General features: G+C 37.5%; 1 protein-coding gene across 3 annotated transcripts in view; it reads left to right on the forward strand.

The window, feature by feature from the left end:
- The window catches only part of LOC120535824 (beta,beta-carotene 9',10'-oxygenase-like), a 78,691-nt gene that overhangs the window by 47,060 nt on the left and 16,305 nt on the right, over positions 1-15,326 (forward strand). For all 3 annotated transcript variants that reach the window (XM_039763921.1, XM_039763922.1, XM_039763920.1), the window contains exons 7-8: positions 4,682-4,842; positions 13,048-13,215. In XM_039763921.1, the coding sequence (XP_039619855.1) occupies positions 4,682-4,842; positions 13,048-13,215 (329 nt within the window). The remainder of the gene's footprint in view (positions 1-4,681; positions 4,843-13,047; positions 13,216-15,326) is intronic.

Raw genomic sequence — 15,326 nt, forward strand, 5'->3', positions numbered from 1 at the left:
CACAGCACTGGCATAAAGGTGGGCACATTCTACTACAGAGCATTTGATAATTAGGTTTCCAATGTTCATGTGCACTGCTTTATTTTGATCTCTCTATTCCTTATTTAATACAAATATTTTTTTCTGTTTTTCTAGACTTTGATTTTTGGATCATATTTGAAAGTTGATGACTGATTGTCTACTTTTTTTGGTTACTACCATTGCCTGTTTTTTACCACTCCTAATCTCTCATTCCTGTACATTTTAAATCTCTGTTGTCTCTGTTGTCAGATTGGGCCATAGCTATATATGATATTTTTCCTGCTGATTTTCTTTAGGCTTCTTTATCAAATAATTAAGAAAATATGACATATCAGTTTGTACTGAAGTTGGGATGAATAGCCCATTGGAATACTGTCAGAGTACAAGGGCATTTTGCATGCTGGCTGCTGTGGTTGAGTGGAAATATGTGACTCTTGAGTACAATACAGTACAATTTATTTTTGTATAGCCCAAAATCACACAAGGAGTGCCGCAATAGGCTTTAACAGGCCCTGCCTTTTGACAGCCCCCCAGCCTTGATTCTCTAAGAAGACAAGGAAAAACTCCCCAAAAAAGCCCTTTTTAGGGAAAAAATGGAAGAAAGCTTGGGAAAGGCAGTTCAAAGAGAGACCCTTTTCCAGGTATAGTAGGTTGGGCGTGCAGTGGGTGTTAAAAAAAGTAGGTACTGTAAATACAATTCAATACACAGAACAGAATACAAGTAATCCTCAGTACAATATAGTGGAATATGCTGTAAACATTACAATCACAGGGCAGAATTTTAACAGTAGATGATATCACATAATAGGATTCAGTTTTGTTCAAAGTCCTGGAGACCTCAGCCATCAAGCTGCCTCCCCCATTTGGCCATTCCACAGCTGAGACAGCTCTGGGCCAGCCAGTCCGATGAAAGGACCCATCTTCCTGCGATCCTCCATCACAGATGACTTTACCTTAGGCAGGCAGAACAGCCTGGCAGGTGGGCAGTGCCGCCAAGTTCCACATTTGAGTACTGAGAAGAGAAACAGAATAGGTAAGGGTTAGTAACAAATTACAACTATCATATTACTTCTGTTTTAGAGCTATTGACTAACAACAGAGATGCAGTCTGTACAGTTGATCAGCTGCTTTATTCAGGATATTCTAAACTGAAGTAGTGAGTCTTCAGCTGGGATTTTAAAGCAGGCAGTAGCAGGCAGACCATTCCACAATTTAGGGGCCCAGTAACTAGAAGCATGACCTCCCACTGTTATTTTATTAATTCTTGGAATCATAAGCAGACCGTTTGCTTGGCTTTTCTCTACATTCATAATGGCTAACACGGTACAACACCCTAGTACTACATTCTGGTTTTGTAAGTCATGGTAGATTTAGACAAGCCAGACTTAGGCCATTTAAGGCTTTATATGTTAAAAGGAGGATTTTGAAATCAGTGTCAGGAATTAAGAACTGGAGTTATGTGTTTGTATTTTCTCGTTCTTGTAATAATTCTTGCAGCAGCGTTTAAGATTAACTGGAAGCTGTATAAAGAACAAATTGAACATCCAGTGAACTCCGAATTTCAGTAGTCAGTCCTACTAGAAATAAATGCATGAATTAATTACTCAGAATCCCACTTATTTAGAAAATGTCTTAATTTCCCAACATTTTTAAGATAGAAGAAACATGATTTAGACAGCTTTGAAATGTGCGATTTAAATGAAATGCTAGAGTCAAAGATAACTCCACATTGTGGGCTGATTGAGTTAAATGATGATAAAATATTGCGATCAGCATCATTCCCTCCAATAATTAACATCTCTGTTTAATCGGTGTTTAAAGACAAGGGGTTCTCATCCATCCACTCCTTTAATTTACTAACACAACTAATTAAAGACAACATTGGAGAAACTTTATTTGGTCTAAAAGAAAGGTATAACTGGGTGTCATCTGTGTACAAGTGAAAATTAACACCTTGTTCAAAAACGGTTTGTCACTTGAAATCAAAGACACACTAGTATTATTACAAATGTGGCACAAAAAATACACACAAGGCTAACAGAGCAAAAGTTATGACACAAGTCAAAAACCCTGTCTTCACGGTGTCTGCATGATAAAAAAAAAAGTTTCAGAGTCCACAGAGCTGAGAAAAGCTCCTGTTAGCCTTCAAGAAAAACAACATTGAGTCAAAGACAAATTATGTTTCTATTGTGTTGATCTGGGACACACATATATATATTTAGAGTTGGAGTGAGAGTGTAGGTTGACTTTTGGTATTATCCACCTATGGGCTCCATCTTGAAAATTGGTACCACAGTATTATATTTGATCAAAGTCCAGATCTAAATTCATTTGAAATAACACAGGGGACTTGAAGCAGTTAGCATGTTAGAAAGACCTCAAACATCAGCAATTTTTTTCTTTTGAAGGACTTTTATTTCTATTGATTGTTTTTGAGTCTATGTAATTAAAAGTACAATCTTTCAATATGTTTAACTAGATTGGGTCACCTCATTAAGCTAACAGCATTAAAATAACGATCAGATTTGCAAATGTTCAGATACATTGACCAAAATAATTTTTTTCACAATATTTACTTCCACACAGCTATATATATATATATATATATATATATATATATATATATATATATATATATATATATATACACTCACCTAAAGGATTATTAGGTACACCTGTTCAATTTCTCAGTAATGCAATTATCTAATCAACCAATCACATGGCAGTTGCTTCAATGCATTTAGGGGTGTGGTCCTGGTCAAGACAATCTCCTGAACTCCAAATTGAATGTCAGAATGGGAAAGAAAGGTGATTTAAGCAATTTTGAGCGTGGCATGGTTGTTGGTGCCAGACGGGACGGTCAGAGTATTTCACAATCTGCTCAGTTACTGGGATTTTCACGCACAACCATTTCTAGGGTTTACAAAGAATGGTGTGAAAAGGGAAAAACATCCAGTATGCGGCAGTCCTGTGGGCGAAAATGCCTTGATGCTAGAGGTTAGAGGAGAATGGGCCGACTGATTCAAGCTGATAGAAGAGCAACTTTGACTGAAATAACCACTCGTTACAACCGGGGTATGCAGCAAAGCATTTGTGAAGCCACAACACACACAACCTTGAGGCAGATGGGCTACAACACCAGAAGACCCCACCGGGTACAACTCATCTCCACTACAAATAGGAAAAAGAGGCTACAATTTGCAAGAGCTCACCAAAATTGGACAGTTGAAGACAGGAAAAATGGTGCCTGGTCTGATGAGTCTCGATTTCTGTTGAGACATTCAAATAGTAGAGTCAGAATTTGGCGTAAACAGAATGAGAACATGTATCCATCATGCCTTGTTACCACTGTGCAGGCTGGTGGTGGTGGTGTAATGGTGTGGGGGATGTTTTCTTGGCACACTTTAGGCCCCTTAGTGCCAATTGGGCATCGTTTAAATACCACGGGCTACCTGAGCATTGTTTCTGACCATGTCCATCCCTTTATGACCACCTTGTACCCATCCTCTGATGGCTACTTCCAGCAGGATAATGCACCATGTCACAAAGCTCGAATCATTTCAAATTGGTTTCTTGAACATGACAATGAGTTGACTGTACTAAAATGGCCCCCACAGTCACCAGATCTCAACCCAATAGAGCATCTTTGGGATGTGGTGGAACGGGAGCTTCGTGCCCTGGATGTGCATCCCACAAATCTCCATCAACTGCAAGATGCTATCCTATCAATATGGGCCAACATTTCTAAAGAATGCTTTCAGCACCTTGTTGAATCAATGCCACGTAGAATTAAGGCAGTTCGGAAGGTGAAAGGGGGTCAAACACCGTATTAGTATGGTGTTCCTAATAATCCTTTAGGTGAGGAAAACACAGTAAACATATTATGTAAACACATTATATAATATATATGAATTATTTATAAAATAATTATTAATAATAATATAATAATCGAGAGGTTTACTTACCCTGGCAGTGACATTCATGTCTCTGGTGACTCTTCCTGTGAAGTCAGTAGACAGATTGGGAGAGCATGGGGGAGAGCAAGGGGTGTATGGCACTTCCAATATCTATGCAAAAGGACGAAGGTCTAAGTCTTTAGAGTCCTGGTACTTCCTAACTTGTTATATGGTTGCGAGACATGGACATTATCTAGTGACCACAGAAGAGGACTGGACTTCTTTGGTACTGTGTCTCTCTGAAAAATGTACCGTTGGTTTGACTTTGTTTCGAATGAGCGATTGCTCATGGAGTCACGAATGAGGCCTATTATCTGCATTGTGAGGGAGCGTCCGTTACGGCACTACGGCCATATGGCACATTTCCCTGAGGGTGATCCGGATCGTAAGATCCTCATTATTGGGCACCCAAGTGGCTGGACCAGGCCAAGGGGTTGCCCACATAACACCTGGCTGCAGCAGATAGAGGGTCATTTCTATAGGGTGGGACTGGACCGCGTGTCTGCCTGGGGGGTTGCAAACTGGGATCCTGAGTTGTTTTGTCATGTAGTGGGTGCAGCAACACACTGTACCAGTGCATGTTCCCCAACTTGACTGGACTTGGCTTCCATATACTGATATAAATGAAAAAATGTGACAAAAACTGTTTAACATCATATTTATGGCACTTGTGCACTGTATTTTTGCAAAACTTTCTCTTGTAGGTATGACCGAGAATTTTATTGTGTTCATTGAACAACCAATAAAGTTAAATTTACTGAAGATGCTGACATCAAAAATTCAAGGAAAGGGACTTTTCGAAGGGATTACATGGGAGGCAGGCCATGATACAATTATTCACGTTGTGGACAAACACACAGGACAGGTAAGAGGGGGAGGTTTTGAGTATCTGATTAAAATTATAAAGTTGTAATAATATCACAGCCTCACACCACTCCTCCTTCCATACCCTACTATCTTTTTCACTCTTTTTTATTTTACAAAACCAGAACATTACAGTGGCATTCAACAGATCAAACATGTTATAATAACATACCAGATACAACCATTTACTTCAAATGAATTGCAATGAGAGCAAAGGAAAAATAAAAACACAAAGAAAAAAACAACAGAAAAAAAGACAAAAATGAAACGCACAAAAAAGTGTCTCTTGGTCTTATACAGACTTTTTATGGACTTATAATTAGTAGTAGTAACATGCTAGCAATCCTGTAAATATTAATTTAAAAATCAGTTATGTGAGAGGCTGAAAAACTTTATAGGTTGCAATGCTGGATGCTTAGAGACTGCTCCACTTTGTTCATGAGTAATGCACCTTTGAAAATGTTGGCTCTCCCTGAAGCTTATCACAGTTGGGATATTATATTAATAAGCAGTTCAGTTAAAGGTTTGCTTGAGTAATAAGGTAGTCAAACAATATAATTGCTTATGTTGTTCATATGGGGTTTTTTTTGGTTAATGTGTGACCATTACAGTGTCATCAACATGTTTTAAAAATAACTTGATAGGTCACATGGTAAGGTGATTTTCAGAATGTCAGTTTCTTCATCCTTTATGAAAGTTGTTGTTGCAAGTGCCTGTCCACACAATTTTAAACACATTTAGGCAGGAATCATTGATAACATGCCAGACATTTGCTGAGATCATTCATACACATAACAAACTAATTCAGAATCACAAACCAAGTTTAGGATGTGTGACAATCTGAGAGTACTTAAGAAAAAAATCCTACATAGATATAGATATAGAAAAGTAAAACTCAGACAGTGACAATACAGACAGTGACCAGACTGAAATTTAAACACAGGGTCCTGGATCTTTAAAGGAGAGGTGCAAACCAATGCACTATCATGCCATCTCTAGTATGTACAAAAAATAGTTCTGTTTTATGATATATTTATTGTTCTCTAAGCTGTGTTGCTTCTGCTTACCTTTTAGTACTTTTTAAAATACTAGGGGGCTCTGACATTCGTGTATGGGTAAGCGGATGTATACTGAATCTTTTAAATGAGGTCTGTGAGACATGTGTTTAATGACTTTGTACTATAATTCAGGATAGGTTTCTCTGTTTAGAATTTCAGCACAGAGATGACTTTCTGATAAAACAGTCTACTTACGAAAGTCAGAATATCCAGAGCCGTAGTAGCTTGTGGTATTGTTCTCAAGAATCAATAAATTTCTGGCTACTGTGGATTACAAGTCATTGTAATAAATAAATTTGGCAGACCGATAGTTCAGGTTATTGCCATTGCATCATGATACAGTATAACTGTTGCAATGCTCTTGGACTGCCTTGATACGATGATGGTAATATTACTGCTTTATCTACTTTGAATTTGTCAGAACTATTAATATTTGCATTTTGAACGTGATGAATGAAACCTTGCATATGTTCAGTTCTAAGTTTTGCTTGATTTGATTTAATAAAGAAGAGATGATTAGCTTCGACTTTTAGATACGCATTAATAATGTAATGTTGCAATAGACATTGAGATGACAGGTGGGTTAAATACGTTGGGACGTTTGGCTAATTTTGACCTGAAATATTGTGTGGGTATTATTCATTTATCCAAATTCAAGTTTTTCATATTATACAACCATCCTGTTTCGCCGTCAGGGAAAAGCAAAGGAAAGAATAAAGGATTGGAATGAGGCGAATTATTAGACAGAATTGACAAATCGTGCTGTGCTTTTGCTTTTAAACACAAATATCAGTTCTTTATTTGATATCTCTGTCTTTCGAAACTATTATCATGACAATTTATCACATATTGGTTTATTATAAATGCAACCGTGATCTTTCAGATTCATATAGAAATCCAAGAATTCTTCTTTGTCCGTGTTTTGCACATAAATGTAGTGTAAAGTGCGATACTTTTGTATGGATTTATATCCATTATTGGCTGTAGAATTTCTAATACATCCGATAGTTTGCTTTCGATTCTATGTTGCATCCCTTTTCCGTGATCGTAAATACAAACCTAACGGAATTATGGTTTCTTCGAAATTTAACTTATAGTAGCTTTAATTGTTTCGGGATCACAGATTCTCATAGCGTATGGTATGATCCAGAATTGTGTAAATCTATGTTTTAAGCATTGAATGATGCGAACACGAACATATTATTGTAGATTCTGATATTTTGCCTGTAGTGTTTGTGGATTTCACTTTCACCAAAAAACAAATTCTCACGGATACACAACACAAATTAGACGATCTACAAGTCTCCGACTTAAACTTTAAAGCCAAACAATATCTCATACTGTACGTCTGTCATATCCCCTATGTCCATATATTCTATCTCTTTTCACTGTTCCATTAATTCATCGAGTAATAATTTCCATTTGTTAGCACTAATGCGATCTTTACTATCAGTTTTTTGAGACTTTCGAATTTTACTACTTTCATAATCTCTGACCTGCTCTGCCTGTGTATCGCGCCAACATTTTTGAACCTCTTTACGACATTCTACTTTGTCTTCTACTCGTTGTCTTTTATTTCTGACCTACTAGGTTTTCAATTCCAATCAGTCCGGGCTGATTATTACTTTCCTTACTTTCTGAATTTGCACTTAGATTATTATTGTTCTTTTTTGAATTCTTTTCTCTCCAATGCTTCTTTTCGACACGCTGCCCTTTTCTTCTTTGCTTAGTCGTTGATGTGTCATCTAGAATATATAGAATTATTGTGCAGAAAAGGACTACAATGAAGGAAACAAATTGATTGTTTGTATAAAAATACTGTCCAGAAAAGTTTCTTTAAAGGATGAAACGAGGACTTTTCATAAACGACTTAAAATGAGGAAAACGTAAAAATTTATAAGAGCAGAGAGTGCAGGAAATGTGTCTTGACAAAAGCATTCACACAAATGAGATGTGAGGGGATCATGGCCGTGGGTCGTCTACAGGAAATGGTTGAGACTAACTTAAAAAAATCTCTTGGCAATAATCTCATCTCGTCTCAAGATTTTCTTTTATAATAGAGATTTACATTTTTTTTTAATTACTAATGACACAATGCCTTTTAGAAAAAAAACAGTAAATCCAAGAATGGCAATCACTTTCTGTTCCCTCTGATCTTTGTAGGGATGAAAAATCATGGAGGGTGGGAGCGTCCTGGGAAAGTTTTCATTTAATTAAATAAATATATTTGTACTAAAATTGACCAATTTATTAAAACTAAAATTGAAATTGTTATATCATTTAAGTCCAAAATGTCTTTGAGTTGCTGCACTCATAAGTAAAAAAAATATCAGAGGCAAAGATTTAAATGAAGTAAATTGGAAACAAAAAAATCATAAAATGGTAAATTCAAAATAGTTAATCAAAAATTTCCTTATAAACAACATTTTTGGTAAAGATGGTTTCCTGTCCTTGAATCAGCTCTGCCTGGTGTGGAGTAGTTAAAACCTTCACTTTAACGTCACACAAATGCCAGACTCTTCAAAAGGCAACATAAAGTTGTCCATGTCCAAATACAGGCTCAGATAGGTAAATCCCTGCAGGTTGTGTTGTGGTGTTTGGGCGCCACCTACTGACTTTGGGAAGCCGCTGATTTTGACTCTGGGGTGCTGTGCACGTGTGCTTTTGCGGCAACCTAGTTCCCTGATGGTGATGGTGGTGGATTTGCATGCTGAAGTGACCATGGTGGCAGATCCCGGCTTGGAGATCTACATTACTAAACGAAGGTTGTATATGCGTTGGTGTACGCGTTCGCGTTCGGGCAGCAGTTGTATTGTGCATGTTCGTGTTCGGGCGGCAGTTGTATTGTGCACAGCTTGCTTCTGGTGTTTGGCATCCGTGCATATATACAACCTTTGTTTAGTAATATAGATGTGATAAACAATTGAAGTCAGAAGTTTACATACAAATAGGGTGAATTCTTTCAAAGTCACTTTATAAATCCCTCAACAGATTTTATACTATGTGACAGATAGAGGGCGCTGTCGTCCCCTTGACACCAGACACCTGATAAGTCAAATAATACTTTTTATTTAGACTATACAGTGCACAAAGCACCCTCCACTCCACAATACTCATATAAATCACAATAATCCAGTCAATAATCAATCCTCCTACTCCCAGATGCGTTGCCACCCTTCCTCCATAGAGGGTGCTGTTGTCCCCTTGAACCCTCAGATCAGATGCCAGACACCCGATAAAAGTCCAATAATAATTTTTATTTAGACTATACAGTGCACAAAGCACCCTCCACTCCACAATACTCATATAAATCACAATAATCCAATAAATAATCAATCCTCCTACTCCCAGATGCGTTGCCACCCTTCCTCCCAACTCAGCTCCACCCTGGGATCTCCCACAGTCCTTTTTATAGTCCTTGACCTGTGTTTCTTTCTTTGTCCATATGACTGGTAACACTTCCGGGTCAGATAAAAAACTTCTTCAACCCAGAAGCACGTCATTTCTTCTGTCCATGTGACTAGGATGCAGTTCCGGGTTGTAGGGAAAACAATCGTCGTTCCTCCCTGCAGCGCCTTCTAGTGGCCCCCGTGGTATCCAGCAGGGCTGTGGATAAAAACTCCATTGTCCATAATTCCCTGCTGGCATTCGGGGCACCTCCATGCTGCAGGGAGGCTCCATCTGGCGGCCTGGGGATATTGGCCGGGATGACTGGCCGTCCATATATAACAACTAACAAACTGTAAATTTGGAATTTCATTTAAGACATGTGCAGGGCAAAAGTAATTTTTTTCCAACAACATAATTAATTTTACATATACCTAACATTCTCAAACCCTCTTAATCCACTTTATGGTCGCAGGATGTGGGAGCCTATTCTAGCAGCATTAAGCACAATAAAGGAACCCTGATGATGGCAGAGCAATGGGCGCTGAGCAGGCTCCTGTTAATCATGGAGAATCCACTGAACAGTATCATCTCCAGACAGAGAAGCAGCTTCAGTGACAGACTGCTGTCACTGTCCTGCTCCACTGACAGACTGAGGAGATCGTTCCTCCTCCACACTATGAGACTCTTCAATTCTACCCTGTGGTAAACGTTAACATTATGCAAAGTTATTGTCTGTTATACCTGCATTTTTATCACTCTTTAATGTAATATGTGAATTTCCCCTTGGGATTAATAAAGTATCTATCTATCTATCTATCTATCTATCTATCTATCTATCTATCTATCTATCTATCTATCAATGTCTGTCTGCCTGTCTGTTTGTCTATTACCTTACACAAAAAGCATTGCCAACATTAGAAGAAAAACTGGTTTGACCTCTTTGCTTGTAGTGAAAAGGGTGTAACATAATCCAAACTTTATGATTGAATAAAGGCACACATCTGAACCTTGTTTGTTTCATGCTACAATACTGTATGTAGTTAATGAAACACCACAGTGTGAACACAATTAATGATTATGGCAGTACATTGTCTCTCTTAGGGTCCTAGGGTTCTTGGTTCACATCCCAGTGAATGGTTCAGAATAGAGCTCTGCGGTTTGCTTCTTAGCCTAGTCGTTTTTTTTTCTGTAGTTTTTATGTTCTGCCCTCAAAACAAGAAAAAACTATAACAGACTACAGGTTAATTTCACAGTACATGGGGTGCAGTTTCAGTTGATTAGTTTAAAGACTGTCCTTTCATAAGGTAGCAGAGTAAAACAGTGTTCTCTGTGCTATAGTAGTATCCTGTCCAGGATTGGCTCTTATGTCTCTTCTGCTATAAGCATTTAATTTCCCCTTGGGATTAATAAAGTTTATCTAATTTAATCTAACTAACGCCCAGTACTTCCAAGGTAGGCTCTGACTATTTACAAACATCTTTTAGAATAAATGGGTTACAAAAAAAAAAAATCAATGACTGAGACTGCATGATCCATGAGGCAGTTTACTGAGAAGGTTAAATGATCAACTCGTTGTATCCACAAAGCAATAGAAAAAGAAATTTCTTATTCAGACTATTTTAGGATTGTGACATTAGAGCTCTATCTATCTATCTATCTATCTATCTATCTATCTATCTATCTATCTATCTATCTATCTATCTATCTATCACTGTCATGAGCCTTCTACACAAATTACCCTAAGGGGAGAAGCTTCAAAATATAAAAATGGATATGTATTATAGCTCAGATATGAATAATAACCTTATCCAGAACAGGTAATTCATAGACTTCTCCAAAAGATGGTCTTCACAGTGGTGATGACCAGCATGCTCACAGTGTCCAAGTGATTCATGTTGTCCTGTCAAGTTCAAACACAAGAAGGTTAATTAGCTCAGCCCCATTAAATTGAGCTATGGGAGGGTGTGGGTCTGGTGCAGACCTGGTGTGGAGAAAAGTACAATGCAGACCGATTTGGATAGCTGCCTTCGGGGTTTCACTTCTCTGGCAATGAAGCTAGCCAGAACATATGCTGGAGGTTAAAAGACAGTCTGTTTGACCTATATACAGTATTCTGGAAGCAGGCCCAGGGCAGGTGTGATTAAGCGTGCAAGTTGCTTACAGCTTTAAAGAGTGGGTTTTCAGTCATTGCCTTTCTGACCAGTTCAAAAAGAGTCCCTCTTTGCCTTTCTGACCAGTTGAAAAGGGGTCCCTCTTTGGGTACTCCCTAGTCTAGAAAATATTAGACAGATTTATCATTTCCTTGATTAACACTACTTTTATTAGATGGTGATAACCGCTTAGTTACCAAATGATTTATCTTGTACATGCCAAGAGCCCTTCATACAAATATTTTTTCAGGGAGGTAAGCTTGGCTGTGGAGGTTCTGCTTTAACAGCATTGCTGAGCTGTCAAATTAGGTTACTGGAATATTACTTTGACAAACCCAGAAGACCTAAACTAGTGAGGTCTCTTAAGCATGCCAAACAGACTGGTTTGTTCATGAAGCTTTCATCTCAAGGAGGACTTTTCCTTCATTTTGGTATTCAAACAAACATCATCATTTGAGTCAGGTGGCTTGAGTTGTGACCAAAATGTGGTCAGTACTTATCACAGCAGGCACCAAAGGAATCACTGGCAGGCAACAATGTTAAGGGAATGAATCCAGGTAAAGGAGGTCTTTCTTGCAATGTTATAAGGTCGGTTTCTTGATTTGAGTTATAGGCATGATCAGGTCAAGTAGGTGGCAATAGCTGAAGTGAAGGCCAGGATTGGTCGTGTTTGGTTAGGACATGAGGAATGATTTTTATGATGCATCAAAAAGGTTTAGGGATATCACTTGACTTGAAAGGTGTGATGATGTGGAGACTTTTTGGATAGGAAATGAACATATTGACCTCAACTGTCCTTTAAAAGCCATCTATAATTTTAAGAACTTCTGTAAGGAACCCTAAGGACCAGTGCACCTGCCCTCCATGGGAAAGACAGTGGAGACGGATGATAACCAAGTGGAAATATTTAAGAAATGAATATTATAAGGGTGCCTGGATTAAGCCTCTATTCAATATTGTGTCAAAGGGGAGGGACTGTACCTCAAGATTGGCAGAGTGGTCCATATTTTTAAAAAGGGGTAAAGAAGGTCATATTACATATCTTAGGTTCTGAGTGCTGATTAATGGAGATTCATCTGGTATTCAGAGCTCAGGTCCACAAAGAGCTATGTGGATTTGATCTTGGCCACAGAACTGTAAAGACACACATTTGAGAATCCAAGTATACTTATATGTGTTGTTTGAAGCTGAGTAAAGCTTATGATGTGATACCCCATGGTATCTTGCAGCAGGTTCCTCCTGATATGTTTACCCGCTTACAGTTAACTCAAATTTAATTTAAAGCGGGCAGCAAATCTGAGTCATCTGCTCTTATAACTGTGGAACAATTCACAGTGCCTAGTATGAGGGCTTTGTCCCAAACACAAATTTTGTTTTCTGAAGGTGTCTGAAATAAGACACCTGCCAAAGTCAGTTATTTTGCATAACACTTGAAAAATTATATTAATAATAGCTCTTCATATAGGCATGCCATAATAATGGGAGTATTGTTTCTTTGTACATTAATATAGTACAGTATTTAGTGCAATCTGTAACTTCTGATGACAGACTTTATTCTATACAATCTCATGTTGTCTGACATTTTGATTTTTTTCTCTTATTTTGCAGGTTAGCCCTGTTAAGTATCACACAAAGCCCTTCAGCTTTTTCCACCAGATCAATGCATTTGAGGATGAAGGCTTTATTGTACTTGACCTGTGTTGTTCAGATAGCGGGGATGCTTTTGAGATTTACAAAATTCAGAATCTGCGCAAATCAGGAAAAGAATTAGATGAGGTAACAGGTGATGATAATGTTAAGCTTTACATGTCTGTCCTTACTGAAAAACTATGGGCTTTATGTAACAACGTCTGTGTGATTGTTCACATTCCTTACTTTAACCAACATCTTTTAACAATTGTATCTATATTTGGCATTGAAAATAAATCTGCATACCGTATCTCATATTAACACACAAAGCCTCTTCTATTTTAATTTACATACTTTTATGCATGCCTGTGAAGGACTGACTCCTGAGCAACTCCAGGCCACCTTGACTTTCAATGTCCCTGCCTCAATTTTAGAAAAAGATGGAAACTTTCCTGCTTACAAAAATGTTCAGAAAAGTTGAAAAAATAATAAAAAAGGTGTTGCTGCCACTGCAAGGACTGTGTTCTTTGGCAGGCTTTTCACATTTTTCAAAGCTACTACAGATAGCAGATACAAGCCCTATTGTTATTTTTACTTTAACATACATACACATGGAAGCTAATGATAAAATAACACAACAAATCATTATCTGCATGTGTTCAGGTATTTCAGGCAGAAGGTTTTGCTAAAGTGTGAAACTGAGCTTATAAAAGACAGCTAAGAAGAACAAATGAAACACAAATTAATATTGACACCAAAGGGATACATTAATGTACCTGCACATTTGTGAAGTCAGGTGATAGAAGATGTTATTCCTTCTCTCCTTTTCATTGACCCAATCTTGTCAACCTTCTGCAAGTTTTCTTTACTAGAAACTAAAGGCTACCTTTCCACCCTAATACTCTGTTTCTCCCTCAGGTTCTTATATAAAATGTCCCACTTTACAGACAGATCCTTCCACTTGAGCCCTATTTTCTAGTCAACCTATGATTTCTTTCTATCAACCACCTAATTTTACCTAACGTTTTTGTCTCTGACTCACTTCACAAAGCAGACACCCTCTGTAAAGTTTCTTTAGTCACAGTGACACTGCATTACTTACAATATGTCACCAACAGTACATGCATATATTGCTCTTCTGGAAAACATAATATTGCCTAAGGGATCTCCTGCCAGTCAAAAAAAAAAACTTATTTACCACATTTCTCGCAAAAAAGTGTCCAAACATTGTCATGCGTGAAACAGTGACAATTGTTTTAAGGAGTACATTTGAGCCATTAACATTAAAGAGCTTTCTGTTTGTGCTCCATCGCATGGCTTCAAGGACATCTTATTCAAAAAACAGTAGAATCTAAGCTTCTTGTCAGGTTTAAGACACACATTTTTCTAGCACTGCATCACCAGCTAATCTTTTTTTATTCCATCATCTCCAGTGGTAGCATTTTGTACCTGTTGTGGCCTTTCACTGTTTTGATGTCCTTTATCCCTGTTCCTTCTGTCTCCTTCTACAGTATTTAACCTATTTTTTCTTTTCAGTCACACACACACCTAACAAGGCTACACACCCAACATATAGTTACTCTGAATACCATTTTTTTTTGGTATGGGGTTAATATTTTCCTATTTTTCCCATTTACATGTAGGTTTATGTGTATGTACAGTATATACATACTTTTAAATCTAAAAGTGTTCTTTCATTTCAAAATGTTCTTTTTCTATATTGAAAATATGCCTAAATAGGCAATACAATGAGCTTGAGTGTGCAGAACTTCAGTAATCCTGGTGCTTTGTCACATATCATTCTAAGACAGTGGTTCTAAACCCACTTGTAGGAAACCCTTGTGGCTACATGTGTATATTCCAGTTGGTTTCATAACCTGTAACTTATTCCTTGTCTTTAATCAGTGCCCTGTGTTATTAGCTGTGATTTTTGTGTTATCATTCTTAGGTCAAAGACACTATAGTGTATGTGTTTTACTTATTGAATTACCTACAGATGATTTATATTATTCTGTAGACTTTAATGCTATAATTCATTTAAGTTGAATTTGCACATTTAATTGTATTCAAATGGTAGCTCACTAAAAGCAGATAGATATTCAAACAACTATGTATGCTATAAAAGAGCAGTTATTTCTGTGCCATTTCCAGTTATGTGCTAAATGAATAGCAAGCAGAGGAAACATCAAAATGTTACACAAAATCAGGAAAAATGTCTATCCTGTAAGTAAAGTACACAAAATTACTTGTAATATTTC

Source organism: Polypterus senegalus, chromosome 9 (genome assembly GCF_016835505.1).
Source record: "Polypterus senegalus isolate Bchr_013 chromosome 9, ASM1683550v1, whole genome shotgun sequence".
Taxonomy (NCBI): domain Eukaryota; kingdom Metazoa; phylum Chordata; class Cladistia; order Polypteriformes; family Polypteridae; genus Polypterus; species Polypterus senegalus.